Source organism: Camarhynchus parvulus, chromosome 9 (assembly GCF_901933205.1).
Source record: "Camarhynchus parvulus chromosome 9, STF_HiC, whole genome shotgun sequence".
Classification (NCBI taxonomy): domain Eukaryota; kingdom Metazoa; phylum Chordata; class Aves; order Passeriformes; family Thraupidae; genus Camarhynchus; species Camarhynchus parvulus.
Genome location: NC_044579.1, coordinates 11,918,535 through 11,944,714, shown reverse-complemented (window position 1 = coordinate 11,944,714; position 26,180 = coordinate 11,918,535). Strand labels below are relative to the sequence as shown.

Below are 26,180 nucleotides of genomic sequence, written 5' to 3'. Positions count from 1 at the left end.
GCCAAGTAGCTCCACAGTGATTCCATTATGGCTTTGTGGCAGCAGGGAACCAGGAGAGGAGAGTGGAAGGTAAAGTCTGTGGAGGGAATGGTCTTCAAAGGACCTGAGAAGTAATCTGGAGACAGGAGTGACCTCCTTTACTGCTTCTCATGGCAGTCATGGGGCTAGCAAGAGGAATAGGAAAGCACAGTATTATTTTTTTCATCTACTGTAGAAAGTGACTTTTTAAGATCTTGTTCAAGTAAATGGAGCAATGAATTCTCCTTTGCCTCTGACTGCTGTTGAAGACCTGCAACATATTAGATAGGCTGCTATTGTAGTGGAAATAACCAGCCAGGCTATTTTAAACCATGAAGAACTGGATGTCTGGGAGATGGGGGAAAATGGACTGGGTGGCACAAGAGAAAAGAAACTTCATCTGTGACAGTCTTGGGCACATTGTACAATTTCCTCTTAAAGCAGTTTCACAAGCTCATCTGGCAGAGAAGTAATAAATTGTTCAACAACTCAGACTTGCCAGAGTAGTTTAAGAGCTTTCAAAGGAAACTTTTAAGGACTTGTGGCTTTCAATTGCATGTGAATCATTTTGAAGAGTGAAGCTATAATTGCTAACCTCCATTTAATGAGTTACCATATACCTGTCTGTGTTCATGAGCTCTGGCATTCAGTTCAAGAGTCACAGTCCCATGCAGATCCCATGCCCGTGTCCGAGAGCCCAGAGGGATGCCACTGCTGTTGCCAACTTACTGAACTTGAAAATCTAAGCTGGCAGAGCCTGCAAGCAACTGAGGTCAGAGAAAACACATAAAGGCAGTAGGAGGAGTGTCATGTGTACACACACAGCCAAGGCACAGAGCCATGTCCTTTCTCAGCCCCTTTTCTTATGAGCCTCTTTTTGTTTGCCTAAGGATGTATGGGGATTAGAAAGAGTGGGCTATGGGGATTTTATCCCCTGTGTAACACCCTTGCCAGGAAAATCAAACAAACAGGGCCAGAGGTGTCCCACAGGAGGCCCCACAGCTGTCCTCAGGGAGGGCTTGTTGGTACAGGGCTAGCAGAGGTGTGCTTGCAGCATCTGGGACCAGATGTGGCCAGCTGGCTGCTGCTGCACTGCAGAGGTGGGTCCCATAAGCTCCTCTGAGCTAAGGCACATATTTATACAGCCCTACCAGAAAAGGCAGGGTGGAACATGCTAATATATACACATTAAAGAGACTGAATAAATAAACAGTAGGTTCTGATTTATTTTCTCTGCTACTTGGATATCTTAGTTTTGGCACAAGATAGATTTCATACACAAACATGATCCCCAGATAGGTTTTTGTCCTGCCTGATTTAGAAACCATGTGCAAAGGAGAAAAACTTCAGAAATGTTCTTAAGGCATAATGATATTTATTCTGCTTATTGCCAAAGCACATAAAATCCTTGGCCCCTTTCAGCTAGGTAATATACAGCAGGTAACAGTGCTGATCTCTGCCCTGGAGGATTTACAGTTACAGATGAGAGATAACAGTGGGTACAGTCAGACTGGGAAAGCACATAAAATGTGATTAGTCAGTCTGAGACTCACTAAATGCTGTACACTTAATAGGCATTGTTCAGCTCAATTGTGCCTCACCTGGGAGAGAGTGCAGGGCTCGGTGGGGCAAAGCCAGACACGGAAAACAGCAAACGCCCTCGACACTGGGGGAAAGGTGATGGGAGGGAGCAGATGAGAAATGTCATGTGTAAGAATTGTTCTGGTCACAGAAAGTTGTAAATTACTTGCAAGTTTTATTATTAAGTGGGACTTGTACCCAGTTAAGGTTTCAGGTGGAATGTGTGTAACAATGCAATCAAAATTGTCATGGGCAGCCCATTAAGAAAGGCTGCAGGGCTTACCACTTCTGTCCTCAAGCCCCAGGCTGCTTACCTCCTCCCACTGAGCAAAGTCTGGAGGAATTACACTGTCTGTGAATGGTCATAACATTTCCAGAAGCACTGACAATGCTGGATTGTATTCTCTGGCTCATTTCCTCCTGCTAACCAATCCCTCCAAGGTGAACAGAATGGAGAAAAATTGTTGTTTTTCTTGTAATTTCTCTTGTAATTTACTTAATTTTTTCTACCAGGTTAAACACCTGATGTTTTAAAAGCACTGAATGCTGTGATTTCTGCCTAGAAATAACTTGTGATTCCCTGTGAGCCCTCTCTTCCCTAGGGAAGCTGCAGCCAGGAATGCTGCAGGAGAGCTGAGGTTGCCAGGCACTTCCAGCAGTACAAACCAGAGCAATGCCAAAAGAGCTGGAAAGCAGGGAGTGTGCCAACCACAAAATTAATCTCTGAGTTAATAAAAGCCTGCATGGTTTGAGGTTTGTGAAGCAATAAACGAGTTCAAATTTGCCAGTGACTGAAAAACAAAAGCAATTAGGTGTTAAGGGAAACCTTCTAATGGGGATAAAGATAATACATTAGAATATACAATGGGTTGAAAAACGTGATGAGGAATTAATCTTTAATTGAAAATTACTAAAGGAATTTTTATGAAGAACATAGAAATGTATATATCAAAGCAAACCTTTTAACTCCTTTTACTAATAGGGAATGATAGAGTAAGAGCTTCTGTTTAATAGCACTGATAATTTCATAATATTTTTCCTCTGAGTCATATGATAGGCTCTTTTTACCAGTCAGTACTTAATAAAAAAAAAAAAAATCTCCTTGGCTCTCCTCATCATAGCAGTTTCTAGGTCTGTATGACCTAGAAAGCTATTTGTACTAATGTGTTTTACCTCTGTTTTTGCAACACCCAGCAGAAGGGTACCCTTTTCAATCTCCCCACATTCCTATGACTCTACTGGGGACACTGCTAGCAAGTTTGCAAGGCTAAAAGAGGTTATGAGAAAAAGTGAGCCTGAGGAAATACCTCAGTGGGATCCAAATGGAACCTGGGGGAGTCCTTCATCAGTGTGTTGTTAGGTGACTCAAATGTGCACCATTTCAGTGGCATCAAAGGAGGCTTTTCTGGTTTTAAAACAAAACATGCTCAAAAGGGAAGAACAATTAGGACATATATAGATGGGAATTTTGCAAGCTGATAGCAATGAGTAGTTTAGCAGTTTGCAAAAAGGGTAACTAGCTAGGGAAAGACAATTGGCCAGTACCATTGATCACCAGTGGCATTTTCTTGAGGCACAAATAAAATTCTAGCAGTGATTTAGGTTGGATGTTGGACAACAAAAATTGCAATTCAATGAAAAAATCCCAAAATTATGCAGTAATTTTTCAGTTCTTTGTTTAAAGAATTGACAGATTTGTGTCACCATATTGGAGGTATTTCACATGGTCTTTCACATGTAACCAGAGTGAATGAAAGCCACTGGTTCATACCCATCTTTAAAACTTTCGTGCAAAAGTGTTTTAAGAATTGCCTGAGAAGATCAGAAACTCTTAGTACTGATTTCTCAGTAAATACTGTACCACTGAATTTCCAGAGAAGCAGGGGAAGTAACTGCTGAGTCATTACACAAAACCCAGTATCTGGTGTGTCCTGGGTGAGCAGGGACAGAAGCTTGGCCAGGCTGATACCAGCCTTGGCAGGAGTGGTGAGGTGTGCAGTCAACAGAGAATCAAACTGTGACAGCAGAGTTAGCACATTAACAGAAAATAGATGTTTTGGGGTTTTTTTGAGTAGAGGAAGGCGTCCATCTGATTTGAGTCTGAGCAGCTCAGCGTTATGTGTGGGTGGCTACCAGAAGGGGCAGTTTTCTCATTTTGTTTTCCTCTCATTCCCTTAAGCAGTGGTCACATGAGTGAATCAGCTCACCGGGCCAACAAAAAATGATGTCTTCTCTTTCTGCCACTGTCAGAACTTCCTGCTGGATTCCCATGCTGACCTCATTCAGCCCAGAGCTGTGGGGTCACTGGAGCTGTCACAGGAAGCCCAGAGTGGTGCTGGGATGATGTGATGTCCTGCCAGATGGATGTAACCCCTGTTCAGGCACTGCTGGGGTTGCATGCAATGACTTTAACAGTCAATGGCTCCCTTCATCTGCAATGGAGAAGAACTACTGGAAAAAGTAGTATGTGAAAATAAATATAGATCCTATTGTGGCTTACAAATCCTCTAAGTGGTTTGCAGTGCCCTTCAAAACTGAGCAGTTGATGGAAGCAGGGATGGGTTATTAAAAGCAGGTGTAGATAGGACAATGGGAAAGATCCATGACCCCTTCTGTCAGGCTGAGGGGAAGAGCTGAGTGAGTGACCCACTGTGGGGCTGGGCTTGTGACCAGCACCCGAGCTGGGGTCTGTCATGGAGCCCCTCAGTGGTGCCCCAGGCACTCAGGCCTTGCAGGGATTCCCCTGAGGTGGTCCCCACCCTCTGTCACCTCCGCCTAGCACACCCCGTGGTGACACTGAGTGACACGTGCAGAGCTGCTCATCTGGCGCCTGTCAGTGTTCACCAGTGCTGGATGGAGCCAAATCCCCCAACAGCAGCCATAAAGCTCTTGGCCTGGCGTTGTTCCCTGTCCTGTGACAATGGATGAGGACGCTGGAGGGAAACTGGCAGAGCTGGACCTGACTCCATGGAAATGTTTGCTGTGTAGGTTTTAGGGGCAGCACCAGCCCCCGGTGCCTGCACGACACCCCATGGCCAGCACACGTGGCCTGGGGGACCCCGGCTCCCCCCTTGAGGTGGGGTCCTGTAGCCCAACACCCACTGCCACCCCTGTCCCAAGGGGACCCCTTGTCCTGCCCGCAGAGCCCTGCATAGCTATGTACCCCAGATCCACGTCCCCCATATCCATGTCCCCACAGATCCATGTCCCCACATCCATGTCCCCATATCCATGTCCCCCCATATCCATGTCCCCCACAGATGCATGTCCCCCACATCCATGTCCCCACATCCACGTCCCCCATATCCATGTCCCCATGTCCATGTCCCCATATCCATGTCCCCACATCCTTGTCCCCCACAGATCCATGTCCCCATATCCATGTCCCCCCATCCACATCCCCCATATCCATGTCCCCACAGATGCATGTCCCCCCATATCCATGTCCCCATATCCATGTCCCCCCATATCCATGTCCCCACATCCATGTCCCCCACCCCTCTCCCCACGTGCCCCCTTTGCCCCGCCCCTTGCCCCGCCCCTCCATCTGAGGCCCCGCCCCCATTGCCCCGCCCCCGGCCCCGCGCGACACCCGCTCTTCCGGCGCCGAGCGGCACTGGCGCGTGCCGCGCCGCCGTCACTTCCGCGCCCGCCCCGCCCCGCCCCGCTCAGCGCGGCCGGCGCGTGCAGCCGGTTGGCGGCCGATCCGCTCGCGCCTCGCGAGGCAGCCGCGCGCGGCGGGCGGGGTGGGGGAGCGCCGGTCCCGCGCCGGTCCCGCGCCCGCCCCGCCGGCGATGGGGCTGCGCTGAGGCCGCCGGTGAGTGGGGCCGTGGGACCGCGGGCACGGCACGGCACGGCCCGGCAGGTGAGGGAGGGTCCGCGGGCCTCCAGTGGCGCTCGCAATCTCCGCCGCGCCGGGCGCGGCACGGCCGCCCGCAGCGCCCTTCAGCCGCGCCGGCCGCTGCTCCGCCCGCGGCAGCCCCCGCGGGCCGGCCCGGCGCGGGCGCGGGGGTTGTGGCGGGGCCGGTGCCGTGGAGCGGGTCCCGGGGCCGGGGCGCGCGTGGCCGGGAGCGAGGGGCCCGGCGTGTGGCGGCCGCCGGTGTCCGGACACGTGCGGCGCCGGCCCGGAGGCCAGGCCGCCCCCCTGCCTTGCCCAGGGGCCAGCCCGGGCGGTCGGGGCCCCCTCGGGCAGCTCTCCCGTGCCGCTTCCTCCGCCCTCAGCCCGGCCCGCGGTTCTGCCGGCGGCCCCGGTTCCCGAAGAGCGCGCGTTCCGCCGCCGGGGCACACGTCAGCGTGTTCTGCAGTGGCGGGGTCGGTGGCGAGCGCTGCTGGTCGTGTACCAAAGAGAAACTTTCGCAGCCTGAGATGAGGACTCAGTGCGTCTCATCCTTTTTTCAGCACATGAGTCAGTGCATGCTGCTGCTGCTGCTGACAGAGGTTCCAGAGCACGTTTCCCTCAGCTGAGCCATGGAGCCGGGAATCTCGCACTGCGAGCACCTCTGACAGCCACTGCGTCATCCCCGAGAGGAGGCCTGTTTATGCCTGTGCAGGGATAAACAGCTTCTAGGTGAATTAAACACTGAGAACCTTCACAGAATTGATACTGAAGGTGAAGATAAACTTGAGTATCTACAGTACTGGCTCTGAAAGCTTGCTGCTACCATCAGTGCTCTGGCTTGCCTGCTGGGATCAGTGTATCCCTGCAGGTGCTGTAGTTGGAAGAGACTTTTGGAGCCCTTCAGGAAGCTGAGCTAGCATAGCTTCCAGCAGTGGGAGATGTTAACTCTCAACTGTTCTAACATGAGTGCTGATAGTTGTCTGGCCACGCTGGCTGGCTGCTTCCTCCTCTGAGGTTGCTGAGTTAGAATTCATTAATATGTTTTCTTTGCAGTATGCACTCACTGCAGTTGTGTGGTGTTTTCTTAGCAGGGGCAATCAAGATTATGTTTCATTTAGCCTATTCATTACTCTAACTGTGTTTTTTTTTGTTGTAGGTGACTCAGCTGTTGTATGTATGAGATTTGTCCACGCACTGGCTCTTCAGACAGGTTAGCAATATTTTTCAGCCATCAGTTCCACCATGTTTGAAAGAATTCCTACTTTTACCTTTTCTTAACATTTTGTACACCATTACATCCTGTAGAATATTGATTTTCTTGATGTTGTGAGAAACAGTTTTTTTGGCATTATTTAAATTTACTCTGTGGTGTAAGTGTGATCCTCATCAACTTAATGTCCCTGTATCGGTGTCATGAGTGACAGCAGTGTATCTTTATTACACCTGTACTGAGGAAATGTTTGTCTTGGTATTTGGCATGACACTGTTGGCTGCGTACTGCTGCTTTTGTTAGCTGCTTTTTCTGGTTAATTACAAGTACAGTTTCACAAAGTTTAAAGAAAATATGCTGTGTAAACTTTGAACTGTACAATTGACTTGGAAATTGATTGGTACTGATCTCACCCTCCTGACTTCTAAGATGTATATCATTAACAAGATTTAGTGGAACAAAAATGCCATCTCTTGTTGGTGGAGTCACCTGTGGGAAAGAACACTGGCTTCTGGCTACATGGAGTGTTCCACTGTGAGCACCTAGGTGAGCTGTGAAAAACTGATGTGCTCCAAGGTTATCAGTTTTTAAAGTGCTTCAGAAAATGAGCAAGAGAGATTTTTTGTTAACTGGTTTTGACCAAGGCTGGCTGTCTGTGACACAAGGAGGTGTAAGCAGTGGAAGGGGTCTGAGCAGTTCTGCAGACTCCAGCAGAGCTGCTGGGCAGCAGCTGCTGCTTTCCCAAATAGCTCCCAGGAGCAGTGGGGCTGTTCCAAGCTCTGCTTGGTGTCTTCCTGTAGTGCTGTCTAGCCTTTGAGCTTGTTTTGCTCTCCCCACTTAATTTTTTGTTAGTTGTCTTCTAGGATCAGGCATCTGTTCCTGTATTTGTTTTTCATTTCTTGCTAGTCTGTGGAGGACCTCATGGCATTGGTAGGCACTAATTCATCCCTAACCTGAGGGAGAGGACTGAAAGGTCCCAGCTGCCTGGTCAGGAAGCTGCAGTGCCTCCAAGGGAGCGTGGGGGCTGCCTAGCAGGAAGGGAAGTTGCATCATGAGGTCTGAGTGATTGAGAAACTTTGTGATTCAGTCCTCTTCTGCTCCTTTGCCATGTGACAGGCATGGCACATCAGACAAGCTATTTTGCTGTGTTCCTAATAAATTATTTAAAAAGAAGGAAATATTTCTATGTTGACATGGAACCCTAAGATTATATTTTCTCATTTGCCTTGAGGAGGTACTATCCTGTTGTTTTCTGTGTGGAGTATAAAACAGCCAACAGGACATTGATTTTCTGTGAGGTGAAGACAAATTCCAGTTATTCTGTGGAAGTAAAATACCTTTCTGTTGTTAAAGCCAGGTCCAAATGGAGTGTCCAGGTCATAGAGGAAATCAGTAGTAGAACTGGGAACTGACATGGAAAGGTCAGGTTTTCATCAAGCATTTTGAGCATTGCAGCCTTGTTCCTTTTTCTGGAAACATTCAGATAGCATTTGCTTTATTTCTGTAAACAGCAGAAATCTGCAGCAGGGGATTACTTCGACTTAGCTTGTCCCAGGTCTGGTGTAGAAGTTATTACTTCTGTTGTGAGAAATGTCTCTATTGAGTGCTGTGCTCAGGCATCTTCAACTGCAGATCAGGGAGCCTGGTTGTAACACCTTCCTTATTTGATGTCTGTATGGTAGACACAGATGGATGCCAGCATCATAAAGTCACCCCAGGACAGAGCCTGATGGTAGCTGGCCTGGAGAGAAGTGTCATTCCTTTATTGCTTTGTGAAACAAAGTCCTTTAGTTAAATCTTCTAAAAGTCTTGAGTTTTGGAAATTAGAAAAAAAAGGGTTTCCTTAGATTTAATTTACTCAGTGCCCAAACCTTATCAATGTAATGTGAACATAAATATTCTGCCATTTGTGTTCAGGCTCATCTCTTGAATGTCTGCAAGAATTGCCTTGGAGAACAGAGCTTGTGTTTAAGTGCAGGTTTTTTTGGACAGGGATTACTGGTCTCCACAGCATGGCATCTACTATGGTCAAACCTGCTTTGGGTCTGGAGTGGTGTTGTTGTGCAGATAAGTAGTTTTTGTGGGCTTTCAGTTTCAACATTCTTACTGGTGCTCGGATATGGTTTTAATTAGCATGAGAAAGTTCATACAAGAGAAATCCTAGTTCAAAAATCCTAATTTTACAGGAAAACATTGAAAAAAGTGTTTTAAATAACAGTAATGCTAAAATGTTTCCCTTTCACTGTTACACAATGAGCTAAAAATAGTTTTCATTCATAAAAAAGCTGCTTCCTTTGTTAAATAATCTGCATAGCAGAGAACAAAAGTTCATTTTGTAGTAAACTGTAGCTGTATTATAGCTCCAAGTCTGACACCTTTATTCCTGATTGAAATAAGACTGTAAACTTTAATTTTTGGTAGCTGAAAAGCAGGCTTAAATAAAAAAGGATGGGTGATTCACAATTTCTGTTTAGGAGCTATGGATGTGATCTGCACAGAAAGCTGAAGTTCTGTGTCTTGCAGCTCCTTTTCTAAACTGTATAATTTCTGCACTATCTTCATGAAGTGCTGTGCATGGGTTGGGATTGGGAAGGGCTCTCCCTGGCTGTGGAATCTTGCTGATTGCTCTGAAGTGGTGCAGTGTCAATCACATTCATAATCCTATCAAACTTAGCAGAATTAGCTGCATTAGCATTCATTCTGCATTTTCATTTTTTCATTGTGTGTTTTTCATTTGAAAGAATTAAACCCTTTTTTTATGATTCTGCTTTATTAGAATTGTGACATTGCATTGTTCATCTTAAAACAGCTCTGGATGTGGTAGTAGAACTGGTAGCAAGTCCATTACTTTTTAGTTGAGATTTTTTTATGTGGTATTTAAGACTAAAAGATCATCCTTCAAAATCAAAATACACAGCTCTCTTTTTTTGACCTTTAACAGGGTTATATGGCAGTGATATTTTCAGTTTAGAGGCTACATGCAGTAACAACAATGGCAGCTCCTTCAGATTTTATTCTCCTTCAGATGATGTCAAAGTGAAAGGTGGTAAATGGCTATGGATGTGAAATCACAGCTGATTCTTTTAAAGGATAGGAGAACAGTGTAATGAGAAGGCTTTTGAGAAACAGGAGTAAGAACAGTTAAGTGACTTGGGATGAAGGAAGAAAATACATGTAGAATGTGAAATTGACTCACATTGTGAAGACCACGTGAAAAAGACAAGTAGGGGCAGATATCACAAAGGCTACAGTGCAAATGGAATGGCAGGTAGTAAGAGACATAAAAGTCTGAAGCTACCTGTAAAAGTATCTTAGTAGTAGCAGGAAGATTGGGAAATGCTCACTTGATTTGGTGGGGAGAGCACAGTCTGCAGGAGGTGCAGAACATTTGAAGGGCTTAGTGCCTGTTTTGTTTGTCTTTCACATAGTGTCATGCAGGTGCTTAATCTTGTGAATATTTGTGACAAGGTAATATTTTACACTACAGCATACTTCCACTAGATGTTTCTGTGTAAACTGGCCCTGGTAAGTTTCGCTGTACAATTCTTAAAACTGCTCAAAAATGTTATGTAGAACTACTCAGAAGTACTAGAAGGCTGGCAGAGGATGAGTCTTCAGACAGTTACAAAGGAGAAGAGCTGAGGAAGATGAGTTACAGTCTGACAGTTCAGTTTGTCCCAGTTTTTTCCATCAGTTGAGATTAATAAGCAAACATTCTATTTTCAAGTGCTTGGAAGATACAGCAGCATGAACTGATTTGTGGGAAAAGTAATTGTGTCTGAAGCCTTGATACCTTTTTACTGCAGAGCAGAAGGCTCAGTGGCTATAGCAGAAGCATTGGAGGTTTAGTCTCCTGAATTGATTGATTTAAAAAGGTTTTCCTCATTTTAATGGCCTCATAAGTAAATGGAGGCGTGATCTGGGGGTAGATGATCCTATCTGGAGAACTGTAATTAACAATTTGGTGTTAAAATGAGAAGTTATGTTGAAGGATTCTGTCCTGGGTCCCGGCCGTTAATGAAAATATTAGTCAGCTGGCTGATTAAATGTGCTTATTAAATTCTCAGGGACTGTGTTGGAGGACATGATGACAGTTCAAAATAACCTGAAAAAGTCACACAGCATTCAGTAGGGACAAATGCAGGTACTGCACTTAGGCAGGAATTGCCAGCTGTTGAAATGCAGGGTGAAGAATAACTGGTTAGCTACTAGAAAAAGGACCTGGGGGTGTACTGGATCACAAGTTGAACATGAGTCAGTGTCATGCTGTTTTGCAGAAAAGGCAAATATCTTAGTGGGGTGTTTAAACAGGAGTATTGTCTGAGGGACATAAAGTTTGAATCCATTGGCTTTATTTGCTGTTGATGTACAGTCTGTGCAGACAGCATCTGTTTTGGGTGCCAAGATTCAAGAAGAATTTGGACCACTTGGAAGGAGTTCAGAGTAGAGAAATGAGAGTAATCAGAGTTCGAGGAAGCAGCTTCATAAATGTGGAAGAAAATCCAAGTTATTTTGGCAGGAGATGAGGAGTTTAGGGGGCATGTAAGAGATTTCAAGTATTTAAAAGATTTGTAAGAAGGAAATGCTATTTTCAGTGGCCATGATGGGCACATTGAAGTGGGATTAACTTTCATCACAGAAAACAATTAAGTTTTCAACATTTCTCACAGTTAATGTAGAACTTTAGGAAGTCTTTACTTGTGGCCGTGAAGAACATGTTTGTATGTTTAGAAGGAATGGTATATGGTTTAGGTTGGAGAATAGACTAAACTCACAATTAATGTCCCTTTCATCTCATTCTAGTTTTAGTTGATGTTATGTTTGAGCCAGAGAGGGAGAAATAGACAGGAATTTTTTTGTCAATCTCTTGGTCGTATCATGTGGGTGTAGATCTTGTGCAGGTTCAGATGGTTAGAGCTGTGGTGCTTGTATTGGTTTGGAAGCATTCGGTGTTTGGGATTACTGGCTTCTCCTGGATGCTGCATCCTGCAAATGGAGTGAGGTTTCTTGTGCTGTCAAGATGTTCTAAACCTCCATGGTGGAGGTACTGCATGTTAGCAAAGTCTGTGTGAGTTAAACCTAGCAGGGCTCTGATGAATTTCCATTCATTTTAGTAATCTTGGTAGCTTTCAGATTACTGCTTTAGCTTCAGGTGATAATCTTGCAATGTTTCTCATCCATAGTTACAAAGGTCCACCTTTGGCTTTGAGGGTCTCTTTGCAGTTCCCATACTGTGGTAAATTCACCACTGCAGGGATCCTCACTAAGTGAGGGTGGACCCATTGCAAAGTGGAAGGTTCAACTGAGTATAGCCATGCTATTTTATATATCATTGTTTTTATGCACTGTTACCATTGCTTTTGATTGTCTGCAGTAGTCTGTGTGGCAAAACAAAGGATCCAGCTAATCCTTCTCTTTCAGCAATTGATTTGTAATGTAACTGCAATGTGTGAAAAACACTTCAGTTAATCCTGTGCCATAGTGAATTTTCAGTTAATTTTGCTGCCATATCATGTCTCCAAATCTTGAAGAAAAGTACAGTTACCCTCATGAACTCTGCCCTTAAGATCTGCTATGGTGCTTCACATCAACAATAGCAAGACCTTATTTTCTGGAGGCTGCATTTAGTGCAGCAGCAGATAGCAGTAGCTGAAAGGTCAGTGACAGGGATAATGGTTGGCCTCTGGTGGGGAGATTGTACAGTTGAGTTGCATTACCTTCCTGACTTTACCTTTACCCTGTAATATTTACTGAACTGTTTAACTTTTGGGTACAGGTTAATTTCCTGAAAAGCCCTATTACTGTTGGCTAGATTTTTTTTCTCTGGGGGGGTAATTTTTCTTACCTCTGTTTCTCAAACAGGGGTCTATTTTTATCATACAGGCATGGAGGGTTCTCAACATATCTGCTGTTGTCACCAATTTGTGAAAGCTGGATCCAATGTCCAGTGAATTCAAAGGGTTGTTCCACTGGCTTGAGTGCTCTTTGGCTGAGGGTGCTGCTGTCTGAAAGTGGTGCCTGTGTCACTAGAGCAGTACTCCAGATCTGACAAGCCAGCAAAAAGTTCTTTTCAGACCAACTGGTAATTCAAATGGAAACATAAAAGGGCTGTTAAATGTGCTGTCTTGCAGAGTGCATTCTTTATATTAACCCTATCTTCAGTTCATCCATTTACTGAGGACCTCAAAACCTTAAGTCGTGCTTTGAGAGACGGTCCTGACATTATTTTCCTGCATCATAGCCATGCTTTATTGCTAGAGGCAGCCTACTGAGCCTTAATACTGGCCATATTGAAAACTTGTGTTGGGGGTAATGGTGTTGAGTCCAGTTCAGACAGCCAGACTTTAAATGCCAGCAGTGGATGGATGAAACACAGCTTCTGCTGTGTTACAGTTGTACTGTTGTGATGGCCTTCAACTGCTTGGGTGAGATCAACCTGTGGTGAAGGGCATGTGTCTGGAGCAGAGGCAGATATAATGTGTCTGAGTGAACTGGAGCACTTGGAAAACCATTGTTGTGCAGTTGAAGTTGGTTGAAAGTCTACTTGTGCTCCTGACATCTTAATTTTCCTTAGTTCATCTACAAATTTAAATTTTTGATAGCAATATAATTTTCATTTGTTTATGACACTTGTCTTCTCCAGCAGAAATAACTTCAGTAATGGACAGGCAAAAATAAGAACACACAAATTTCACCAAACAAATTGCATGCCTTTTGTAGGGTGAGAGCACAATAGAAAATAACTTAGGGTCTTGTCAGCCTGGCAGAGTCCTTACTCAGTAGTGTGCAGATGGATTTGTCCTTATAGCACTCTTCCTTCTGCCACCCTTTCCATTACCCATCAAAATCCCTTCCCCAGAGACAGGTTTTTTAAGTAGGGAGATTGTTGGCATGATTGCATTCTGAGCATGTATTATGGAGGACTTGTATGCCTTAAGCTGGTGCTGCTATGCTGGTAGCATTTGTAACCCCAGTTCTTATGCTGTGGTCATTTCAGTAGTGACTATCTGGTGTGTTACATAGTACCTGTCTCTGCTGGAGATGCTGTTCCACATAAGTCCATTGCTGGAACATGTCATAGAAGTCCTTGGCTCTGGTTTCAGAGCAGAGTATTTTGAATTAGTGCAGTCTGCACCTTGCATTTGGAACAAAGGTATAGTCTCAGTTTCCTGCTTGCTGTCATCCTCTGCTGGCATAAATGTCTGTGAAGAAATAGTATCTTAAATGCCAGAATTGTCTGTGTGGCTGAAGTCTGATAACACTTGTATGTACCATGGATGGGTGTGGTGGCACAACTCATGCAGCCTTGTAGTCAAGTCAGTATTGCTGGTTGATGAGGTACTGTCAACAGAACAATGTATTGGGTTGAGAATATTTTGGTGTGCACTCTCTGAAAATACTTTTTGTTGGCCTAGCTTAATGGAAGTGGTTCACCTTTTGTAAAGCTCACTTATTTTGGAGGCTAATTTTTGGTAGTGCAGACATTGTGCTGTATGCAGACAGTTTGCTTAGTTTGTGGGGCAGTATTTTATGGTGAATAGTCTGTGTGGCATTTTGCTCTATCCTCCCATCTTACCTTTGCTGGATTCCTGAAGAGTGTGTTTTATATCTGTGTGTCCCTCTGTCAGAGAACATCCTCATTCTTTGGCTACTAATTTTGATTTTAGCTAGGTTAGCGTTTTTCCATTTTGAAAGTGTGGTGGTATATACAGCTATGAAAAAGAGCTTGATACCTGTAACAACAGCCTGAAAGATAGGAATCAACCACCAGTTACTATGTTTTTACTTTCTTAATGTCCCATAGAAAGGAGGTATGTTCAGAGCTTCAGTCTTTTTCAAAACATTTTTGATTATTTTGCTTATATTCCGATTACGTAGTTGTTTGGCGGTTTGCTTTTCTGAATGCTGTAGGCAAGGAGAAACCAGAGTGCATGTTCATAAAGCTAATAGATTGAGGGTCAGAATAAGGGCAGAATGAATCTTCTGTGAATTCAGGAGTTCTTTGCAGGATGATGGCAAGCTTAAAATGTGCCACAAAATAATTTGTAAAACCCCAGGAAAAATCCACTTAGTAATAAATAAGATGATAGGGTATTTGGCTCATGAAACTCTTGAACTACAAGTCCCTGGGACTGGAGATTGTGCACTGGGGAGCATCATTATGTCACTCTCTTTGTGCTGTCTCCTTGACTGCAGGGGAAATGCACATTTAATCTGACCTTTCTGGCCCATTGTTTTGTTGCTCTATTAGCCTTTCTGTTCTTCCATGCCACTGATACAAGGAGTATGGAGTTAAAGCTACTGGGGCATTTAGTATAAGTGAAATTGTGGCAGTCCTCAGTGGTGCTTTAGGAAGCTGACCTCGGTTTTCACCTAATATTTATGAAAAAGCAAGGCTGAAGGGGGAAAGCTGGGTCAAGCATCTGGACTAGAGCTACCTGGGAAGAGGCTACTTCTGAATATTTGGCTAGACAGTGGTGATATTTCAGTTAGTGAGGTCAATGCTTGAGGAAAAAGCACTCCTTGATACACTTCACTTACTTGAAGCATTTCAGTCTTGCTTTTAAGGAAACTTGCCTCCTCGAGGGGAGAAGATGGATACAGTTACACCTCTTAATACTGTTATAAAAATTTTTATAGCTAGGAAAGAAAGATAAGTTCTAAAAAAGGTATTTCAAACAGAGATTAAAATGTTGCTGTAGACAAGATATGTTAAGGCAGAATTTCTCCTTTAAGGTAAGTATGCAGGATAAAAGTTAACTATAAATGGACTGATAAACAAAAGCTATTACTTATGGGAGAAGCAAGATTCAAGACCTTTGCTGATGTCATTAGGGCTGAGAAGATTGCAGCAGTTAAAGGAATATCCCTTGTCAGATTTTTGCAGTCTCTTTGCATTATACAGGAGATGTCTCCCACTGCTGATGCTGTGGAAGTCATTCCCAAGGGGCATAGAACCACTGAATTGTGTCATTTAAACAGAGCTATTTAAGGCAATGATGAAATGTATTGTAGTAGCATATGGGGAGTTAATTTAATTTCATAGATTGTAGAAGCCCTTCTCTGAAATACAACTGTTTACTAAATCTCTGAAGCTCTTCTGGCTTTGTAGGACTGTTCTGAATGACTGGGGCATAGTAGCTAGGTGGATGTGGGCCAGGATTTACGTTACAGGCATGGAGGCATGGAGTTAAATGTTACAGTCCTGAATGTCTGTTCTCTTCTTGTCTTTGTCAAACTTCTTTTCATGGAAACAGAGTGTGCAGCTTTTCCCCCTTTGATTTTTTTCATCTTGCCTCATATGGTAGTTCTGAGTGTAAATTAATCAATTTCAGGAGTTAAGCTGTCAGGTTCTATAAATTCTTGCACATAAAAAATTGTCCTGTACAGCAGTTCAATCTTGGAATGAAACTTGTTTGTGGATTTTTGTGTTAATTATTTCAGTTACTGTAATCTGAGAACAAAACAAATTAATTGTCATATGTGACGTCTCAAATTGAATCTATACAGTCTTTTAACATTAATATTTAGTGTTGTTATATGATATTTAGAGTTTTAGCAGCATCTGTCATGCACAGTATTTCTATTGATTGACAAGTTTGCAGACAAGAGCTTTTTCTTTGAAGTGTTTCTGATCTAAGTTAAGTGAATGTACCACATACTTCAAACTTTGTGTCAGTTTATTATGACTACTTTTAAAAATTGTGCTTTCAGTAAACAGAACCCCCTGGTTTAATGTATAGATTTCATTACAAAATACATTTTTAGAAATTAGTACAATTTGGTGTATAATTAGTACAATCTGTTATTCAGGAATATACTCTTGTGTTGTGTACTTTTAGTTGTTACATAGTTGAACTTTAGAATATCTAAGTTTTGCATTTTGACTTCAGGAAACTGAAGAAATACTGCTGCTATGTCTGAGAATGCTTTGCTGAAAGCAGTGAGAGGTATTAAGTCATAAATAGGATGGGAAAGGAAGATGTGAAAGAGCCAGTTGCTTGCTTATGAGTGTGACTGTTGTAGTCATAGCTGTATGCCACTACATGTGCTTCTGAGGAAACAAAAGTTAAATGTCTAAACTTCAGAGGAAAGTTCATCTCTTGATTAGTCTAGTTGTGCTTGATGATCTTGCAGACGAAGAGAAATTTGATTCAAGTGTTCTTATGTTAACCTCAAAAATATTTTCCAAGAATTTAAGAGGAAGAGGAAAAAAAGTCATTGCCTCCTTTTATTGAGCATCCATACTACAAAAGCAAATATATCCCAGGAAGCAGATACTCTACATTGCACAATAAGGCGGCAGCCACACAGGAAAGGTTGGGCTCTTGGCACAGCCCCTAAGGGGAAATGCTTCCTTGAAAGGACCCATTGTTGCTGGGTCTGGGTCTTCAGACTCCCAGTTCTCCACTAGAATGGCTGCCTGTCTCTTGGTGCTGGGATGGGGCATCTTTGCCATCCCCATTATCTAGAATAGTCTTGGTTATTTAATCACATAGAAGGCCTGAGTCAAGTTCACACCTCTTGTGAGAAAAAACCATTTCTTTGGAAGCAGCCTTAGTGCTTAGCTTGAGAGCTCATGCTGGGTGTAATGGCGCCATGCCTTACCCAAGATATTTGGAACAGTTTAACTTTCTCTTCCAAGAACAAACAAAACATAGTCTGTGAATTCTAACCCAAATGTCTGGTATATTCTTCTAAGAGACAAAAGAACTAATAAGTATCCAAAATAAATGTATGCTTTGTTGGATTCCCTGACTGTGGGACAGGTCTTCTTTCTCTCATGTCAGTTAGGTAAGAGATCCAGAAATCTGAAAAGAAATGGGTAAAGACTCTGTTTCTGTGAGCCTGAGAGTGGGGACAAGCTTTGGGTGATTGTGAGTTTTGGTGCTTGGTTTCAAGTTGAAAATTTTCTTTAATGTGAATAGCTGCTACTTGAAGAAAGATAAATGAGATGATGGGAAGGTTAGGTGGTAAAATGCTTGACTAATTGTCCTTGAGACGACCAACAACTTTCCTAAATTCTCTTCCAACATATCTTCAACTTCTTCATTGCTGCTATATTAATAAGAAATTTCTAAGTGATCTGAAAATAATGATCTGAAGACTGGTTAGAAAGTAAGTTTTGAGTGTAGTATTGGCTATAGTACTTTGTTATCATGATGAATTGACATACTGAGTTTATTGTTAGATGTAGAATTATCTTTCCTTAATGTAGCCCTTACTCTACTATAAACATTGCAATTGCTCTTACAGCCTGCAAAAAGTATACTTTACAAAGAATACACTCTACAAATGTAAATACAATTTTGGTTTGGTGATTGTTGGATACAATGGTCTTCCTTAAGCCTAAACACAGAAACAAAAGCTTGTATTATAACAGAAAGCCTAAGATGGGAAGTGATAAAATAGGTATTGAGTGGAGGGCTTTGTTAAAATTTAGCTCGTGTACTTGTAAAATTTCCATGTATTCATTAAACTATTATGTCATTCTTATTGTTAGAGCTTGGTTAGTTGACTAAAGTGTTAAGCTTTGTTTGTAGTACAAATTATAACCTTAACTCCTTTCAAAATGCAGTTGAAGGATTTTTGATCTTGCACAGTTATTTTAGTTTGTATGTCTTACCTGAGCATCTGTTGTACATTATGTGGATAAGTTAGTGTTTAAGGGCTCAGCTGCAAGGTACTGGAGAGCTGTAAACTGCATCAGCTCCCATTTCTGTTAGGTGCATTTCTTAGGGTGAGGCTGCCTCTCAAGTAGAGCATCTCTTGTGTTTGTAAATCTCATGTTTGTAAAAATGTTCATATAATACTGAAAACTTGACAAGTGCATTATGTGCGTAAGCTCATGGTAATGCATGTTGAAGCAAAAGTCATAACCTTTTGGTTTTTAAAGTCACAAAAATGTGATAGCCCCATGCCTTTGAGTGGCATGGGTTTTGTGTTTTGGAGACAGGCACAGGGGCTCTCTCATGTGGGGTCAGGCTTGCCAGGTGGTGTGAGATGTCTCTGGCATTGTGCTGCTGCTCAGACATGGATCCTTCCAAGTCCAGGGTGTAGCAAAATCCATCTGGCACACACCGTGGCCCTGGTCCTGGCTACCTGCAACAGTGAGGAAAAATCAGAGAACCAAAGATGTAGAGTGCAGGCATACCTGTGTACAGAAGCTCCTTGGAGACTGAGAAGCCAAAAAGAACAGCTCAGAATCTCTTTCCTTAAAGGATGTACAGAGACTAGTGATGGATCCTGATTCCAGACTGTTTGGTGATAAGACGTCATGAGGTGCATTTTAGCAGGACTTTCTTATAGCTGTTTGAATAGATTTCAAGATTTTTAATTGCAAATGTATTAAAGTGGTCGTTCTTCCATTCTCAGCGGTTGCAAATTCTGTCTGTCTTGTTTCAAAAGCTGCCAGTGGAGAAATTTTAGGAAATAATACATTATTTTTATAGATGCTAAAGTAGGGTATCTTATGTAAAAGAGAAAGACTGGAAAAGTAAATACAGCACTTATGTCCAAGACACTGTGGGCAGAAATTTTGATTCCGTCCCTTGAAAGCTGGAAATGTTGTGTCCAAATTTGCTTTTTTGGTGATTGATTTTATGCATATGCAGGATATTATGAAGTATGTTTGGAGAAGAATGTCCTTGTAAGCATTTTATAATCTTTTTTCTTAGCCTTCTTTCAAGGAAAATATTTCCTCATGTCAAGGAAAATGAACTGCCATCCCTTTCTCCTAATGGTCAGCTGTCTCCCAGGCTGAGTTTTCATCTTTCCTAAGAAGTCGGATGTATTTTTAGATGGAATATTTTCTTAGAAGATACATTAATTCCTCTTCCTGGTCTGTTACAGCTCTTCCAGTTTGAGTGTTTCTTCAGTTTTAATTTCATTACTGCCGGTATAGCAGTGATTGAGCATTAGCTGGTGTTTTGTGTATATGTAGCAATTCTTTTACTTCCATTTTGGGCCCATTGCATGAATCCCAAAAACTTTCACTATAATGTTTGGAAAAAATGGACTGTTTGGTAAATCATCTCAATGTGTGTGAATCTCATGGTACCATAACAAGAATAAGCCCTAGTGGTAAACATTGCCTTTGTAAGGTTTGTTCCCTTGTAGGGTTGATTTCTTCTTCGGGTAAATTGTTGAAAGTATTGCTCTAAAGTGCAGAAATTCTGAATTTCTGAGTGACTTAAGAATGTTTGGCTTTCAAGTTGCAAAAAAACCACTTTTTTCCCCCTGTGTTTTGGCAGCTAGTTGGGATACAGTGGAAGATGATGACTTTCAAGATGTTTTTTATTCGGAAATATGAAAGGCTTTTCATGACATTGCGCTATTTAGAAACTTAATTTTTAATAACAGAGATGTAAGGTGGCTCTTAGTGGAGGATGTACTTGTTGTAAGTAAGTTCTGAAAGAGGAGTTTTAGTCCTTTAGTAGCCTGTTTGGACCCAGGAGAGCCTGGTGAGTCACTTTCTAGGACAGTAGCTCAGATGTCAGGAATAGGAATTGTGTTCGATTGTTTTCTAGACAGGTCAGTCAGGTTTTTTTTGTTATTAATTTTCTTTCTGTATTAGTTTACTTTGTTTGATTTATTTATTGAGAGCAATTACATAGGGTGCTGAGGAAGATTTACTTGCATTGATCTTCGCACAGAGGTGAATTTGAAGTTTGGCCTCTCTTATATGTCTCTTGCTTTTTCTGTCTGCCTTGCTACATCTCTTGATTTGCCTTTTGTGTTCTTACCAAAGCAGAGCTGGTTGAGCCTTGCCTTGTACAGAAAAGTACCTTGTTTCTGTGATGTTCAGGTAGTGACAAAGTTCACTTTCTTAGTTTTGTAGCACTCAGTCTCTAAAGGTCATCTGATCTGGTGTGTGTGATTGCTTCATTATGCTCTGTGATAAAGTGCAAAATGCTGAGAGTGAGAAATGCGTGCATTTCTGACCCGCTGCCTTTAGCTCCTCAGCATGAACGTTGTTGTCTTCACTCACAAGCACTGTAAATACAAGGAAGGGTTTGGTCAGAAGCATAGATGCTTTTAGCTGGGCAGATAGTATCAGGGCTTGTGCACAGCCCTGCGAGTGTCTGCAGGCTCCCGGGGAGGCATTTGTTGTTTGAATAGAAGGAGCTGGACCGGGCGGCTGATGCCTGGAAGCGCAGCCTCCGCGCCAGCCCGGCCACAGTCTTGCAATTGTTCGGCCACTCTGGAGGGAAGAGGAAAAAAAAAAAGCATTCCAAGCAGTGCCAAATTTTCTTTGATATGTTAATCTTTTGATAACAGTTTGAAAAGCCCTTGGAGACTTTTTTTAGATTTTAGACAAAATAGTTCATTTGTCAGGACTTCCCTTGTAGATAGGGTCTCCGTTATTAAGAACTGCCTCGCTAACTCATGGTAACAAAAGCAAGTGCAGAGGACAGCTGCTGGACTGCTCGTTGGTAAGAGAAACTATTAGTTATCACAGGACTTTTTACAAAAATCTGAAAAGAATAAAGTAGGGAGCATTTAAAATAGAAATGTGGAAGTTTACTCACGTATTTTAAGCAGACAGATGATGAGAGCATAAGCAAATTTAATAACTCGATAATTTTTGTATGTATCCATACATGGATTTTATTAAAGACTTCAGCTTTAAAAATTATATTTTAATCTGAGAAATCTGGGGTTTAAATTACCCTGTGGTTGCAGGAGATATTAAAAATTTCTCCTTTTGGAGCTGTAATTTGTCCAGACTTTAAAAATTTTCTCTTGAAGCTATGAAACTGCCACTTATATTGAAAAACTGGAAGAATAAACAGATGGCAACAACGTGTATTATTTATTTTTTAAGGATTGTGGAATTGGGACGAATGTTGAAGGCAACAGAGGGAAGATTGTCTTTTGCTTCCCCAAAAATCAAAGTCTATGGGTAAAATTTGTGCTGAAGTGGTTTACTGATTATGCCAGCTGTTGGAAATTGACTTGAAGTAAGCCTGTAGTCCTTTAAAAGTGTGGCTTGCAGAAATGTTCAGGTGTACTGATGGAGACTTGCTCTGGTGCTTTTAGAACAATTTCCTTAATAAATACTCCATAACTTCACTTGCACCTCTTGTGCTGTTGCTACAAATGTTTGTTACTTTCAAATATTTTGGTACAATTGCTTGGTATCCTGGTTTAGTCAGGATAGAAGGACAAATATGGAGTGGTGTAGTAATTGAGAAAAAGTGCAGCATTTTCTTCATTGTGAGGGATGCATATAGTTTTAAACTCTGTACACTGCTGTAATTTCTTTAGTGATCCAATTTGTGATTTATTTTAGCTCCAAAATAAGTATCTTACTTGGACTTAAGTATCAACTTAGGTCTGAGGCTGCAGGTGCTGCTGTCCTGCTCACAGCTGCACACTCTTCAGGACAGTAACAAATTGGAAATGCTGTTCAACTTAATTTTTAGATACTATGTTTTTTGCAGAGTTGCAGATTTACTGTTTAAGCTTGTGACTCAAATGTATGCTCTTAGAAGTACTTGGAGTTCAGACACTGTTTAGCTGAGTTCTGGACCATTTGTTAAATTTGTACCTACATTGTTACACAATGTTGCAAGAGATTTCATTTTCTTAATCTCAGTGGCAAGCCGCCTTTTCTTTTACAGACCTTTTTGATATTTTCTACTACTCTGACTCTAGAATATGCTTAGCTATACAATAGCAATGCAATAAGTAAAAATTATGAGTGGAGTGATAGTAACTTTCAGCATTTCCATTGGTTATAAGTCTTTCTTTAAAAGGTTGCTATTTTCAATTTGTTAAAAGGGGCAGAGGATTTCTCTGGCTGTTCACTCCTGGGTCAGAGAGAGGCTGAGTGGCAGCCTGTAATGTGCATCAGAGGCACATTGTATTTGGATATTCTCATGTTCATATTGCTTATTGCAAGTGGATTTCCACCTCACTTCAATTTGAGTACTAGTAAAATGTCATAGTCTCTTACTTGGTCTGGAAAGACCAAGGTTTATATTTAAATCTTTAATTAAAGGTTTAAAGTAATGTTTTATTCCCCATCATATTACAGAAGGAAGGAAGTAAAACTCAAATGCAGATTGCTAAAGTCTCCTCTGAATTGGTAAGGTTTTTTCAGTCTGACCCAGCGGCCTGAAGTCACCCAAGGAGGCAGCACCAAGTGGTGGTGTTCAACCCCAGCTTTCAACAGGGCAGTGGGACACAAACCACAGAACTTACCCATTTGAACTTGTGGTGACATGCTTGGGCTGATGGTGTGCCAGAAGAGATGTGATTGGAGGGAGAGTGCAGTTCTTTCTTGTGGAATAGGAATAATTTTCATGACCCATCAACAAAGAAAATCTTTCTATAATGCTTTTTAAGTTTAGAGATTTGAATCAGACTTTAATATGGAAAACTACCAGCAGTATGTGCCATGTTGAGAACTAACTTCATGTTAGTTGAAGGTTGTTCAGTAAATGAGTCTGTATAAAATAATGCAGATGGAGTAATAATGATGTGAGTCAGAAATAGCCTCTTAATTCTCCTCATGTATTCCCTGTCTGATTCTACCCAGCTGTTCAAAGAGGAATCACAGGAATTATTGCTAGTGCTGAGATTTCCTTTCATACTTCAGACCCACAACTTGATCTTCCTTCCCATTGCCTAAATGAAGGCAATTGCGCTTCTTTCTCACGCTGCCATGATGTCCCACAAGGTCCCATATTGGCCAAATGGAAATCTCAGTTGAGATCCATTGATCTGGAAGCTATTTGCATTTATTTTTCTGCCTGGTGGTTTCCTGTATCAAATTCCTACTTGATATGTCCATCAAGGTTGGAGAGTTGCCTACAGAACCCTTTTTGATGTTACTGTACATTGTAGTGGGGAAGTGTGTGTTTGTTAAAGAGCAGACTAGCTCAAGTATGATTAACCTGAAAATCCTTTCCTGGACCTGTGAACTCTATTAGGAGTATAATTCTGTAAATACACAGAACATTTTCTGGCTGCATGACTTCTTGGTTGAAAATGTGATTTGTATGGTGTACATAAAGTTGTTTGATGTAATTAATTCAAAGATTGTCCTCAGGAGCTTTCTTAGCAGCCCTGTGTAGATTTAGGACAGATTTTAACTGGTTCTATGTATATCTTATCTTTCCCAGGATAGAAAGCTCCTTAGTTAAGAAAGTGGCAATTTAAATGAAAGTGTGGTTTAGAACTTGAATGACTTGTGTGGATTAATTTCCAAATAAATCTGCAGTAAAATTATAGTATAGCAATAGAAAATCTTCAGTTTAACAAATCAAGGAAGCGTGAGCTGATGTTCCAATCAAAGGAGGCAGTTGTTGGTAAGTTAGTTTCCTTCCATTCAGAACAAAATGCCAACTGTATCAATTTATGAGGTACTGAGCTGCTTCTCACCTGAGACTCAGCTTTGTGCTGTGATGCAGTTCTCTCCTTTGAGTGTGTGTTTCTTCTACTAGGACCTTATTCAGCAGTGGGAATAGATTTCTGAGGAGATCCAGTTTTGGGTAGCAGAAGAAACCTTTGCTGTTGGGTTCCTGCTTCATTTATTGGGTTAAGTGGGAAGGAGATGTTAGGTGGCAGAAAACACGTGTGCATGTGATGCTGTACATAAGCTGCAGGAGATGGGAGGAGGGACCCTTTGAAGCTGGCATTGCTGGTGAATGTAAGTGCATGGATCCAGGGGCTGGCTTTGAGAGGATCTGACTTGTAATCTGGTGGTTTGGTTTGTGAAAATGTTGGGGAGTTAGTGGCAGAGAAGTTGGTAGTGATTGTACTTATTAACGTGACTTATTAAAAATAACATGTACTTATTAATAATAACAACCTGAAAAAGGACAATTAGAGTAGCTGCTTGTGCTGTGACTTAATACTTGAGGACTGGTTATAAGCTGTGGTAGTAAGTGCTGTCTTCTGAGAGATTTATGTATGTGCAGTAAATAAAATTGAAGGCTATACCATGTCAGTGCAGAGAATTACAGTTAATCTATGTCTTGGTAGGTGAGCACAGGCTATTTAGTGATTTTAATTGCGGTAGTTTTTTGTTCCTGTGCATTAATTATAAATTATATACAATTAACATATACAGGGGTGCCCAGATGAAGGTTAGATGCAGTTTTCATTTCAAAAATTTGGTGGTTTGACATGGTACTTTTGATTTTTCTTGCTTATGCAATGAGGAAAATTCTGATAAGCCTCACTGTATTTAGCCTTGGTTTGTAGCTCTCCCCTTTTGGAGTAGGGATCTGTGTGCACTACATTCATCTTGTAGACAGTGTCATATTTTTTCCATGCCTTTTCTTATTCATGAAAATTGTGATCATAATCTGTCCTCAAAGCACCTCTCAAGATTAGCAACTGTGAGAGATTTTGATGCAAACTGAATAGTAGAGGAATTGGAAAGAAGGGGAAAGACTGACCAAAAAGCTTGTCTTGATTAAGAAATAATGAACCGGGGACTAAATGTTTTTGAGCAAGTATTTATTCTGTTCAGATGAGAAGTGTAGATCTCAGGGGTACTGTGTATTTCCTCTTGAAGGATAGCCTGACTTCTGAAAGCATCTGATTGGAACTATTACATATAGAGTGATAAAAATGTGTAATATTAACCTACTTCTTTTAAGCTTTTTTTTTGTTACAGGATTCATTTACATTTCCATCATGAAGCTTGTAGAACATACCAAAAACTGCTTGCTGCATGTAGAATGTAGCCGAGTTAAATTGGTACAAGCTTCTTCCTCCTCTTTTAAATCCTGATGTTTCTGCAGTATTTCACTTGTAGTCATCTGATGTTCAGTCATAAAGCTTTTATAGACCTCCTTGGATAGTTACTTCTAGAAACTAGCTACAGTGCAAATTGAAGATAAATATTAATATTTGGTCAGTGTTGTGTTTTATATATGTACTTACCAAAAGTAACTTGAAACCACCTTAAACTTAGATATAAAATCAGTAATGTTGTTTTCATTTTTAATTCTTGTCTTGTTGAAGGTCTTCCATATCTCAAGTCGAGAAGTTCCATATCATACTAAACATGGAGAAAGAAGAAAAGAAATATGTCAATAAAGCAGAGGAAGATGAGATGGTAATGAATTCTGTTAATCTTTTTTTATACAATGAAAGAAACACATTTTCAGGGTTTTCTGCTTAAAGGGGGCATATAACATTGGGAAGTGGATTGTCTCTGTTTAAATGAATTTAGCAATTTTATAAGATTATCCTTGGCAATATTTTTTGATATTAAGAAATTAGTCTTGGGATAGGAAAGGTTTTTGTTAAGGTCAGTAGTCCAATAGATAACCCATTTTGGTGCTTAACATTTCCACTTTTACACATGAAAATGGAAACAAAGTGAGTTGTGTTTTGGTTTTTTATTACCATTATTTTGTTGTTCTTTGCTTAGTTGGGGTTTCTTCTGTCCAAATCCTGGAGATTTTTGGTTGTATTTTAAGACAGGTTAATCCTTCATAATGTGATGCAAAGCAGGAAGCTTTGACAGGAAAGTACTAGCAGCTACTCTTTCAATTTCTAGCTCACTTG

At 41.7% G+C, this 26,180-nt stretch overlaps 1 protein-coding gene across 3 annotated transcripts in view; it reads left to right on the top strand.

The window, feature by feature from the left end:
* Positions 1 to 5,343: 5,343 nt before the first annotated feature.
* ATP13A3 (ATPase 13A3) overlaps positions 5,344 to 26,180 on the top strand; it is a 55,980-nt gene continuing 35,143 nt past the window's right edge. Inside the window, exons 1-4 of one of the 3 annotated variants that reach the window (XM_030954158.1) lie at positions 5,365 to 5,464; positions 5,998 to 6,208; positions 6,594 to 6,647; positions 25,632 to 25,725. In XM_030954158.1, coding sequence (XP_030810018.1) covers positions 6,610 to 6,647; positions 25,632 to 25,725 — 132 coding nt within the window. In that variant the 5' untranslated portion in view covers positions 5,365 to 5,464; positions 5,998 to 6,208; positions 6,594 to 6,609. Of the gene's footprint in view, positions 5,465 to 5,997; positions 6,209 to 6,593; positions 6,648 to 25,631; positions 25,726 to 26,180 lie in introns of all 3 variants that reach the window. The other 2 variants (XM_030954157.1, XM_030954159.1) reach the window with 2 other exon arrangements.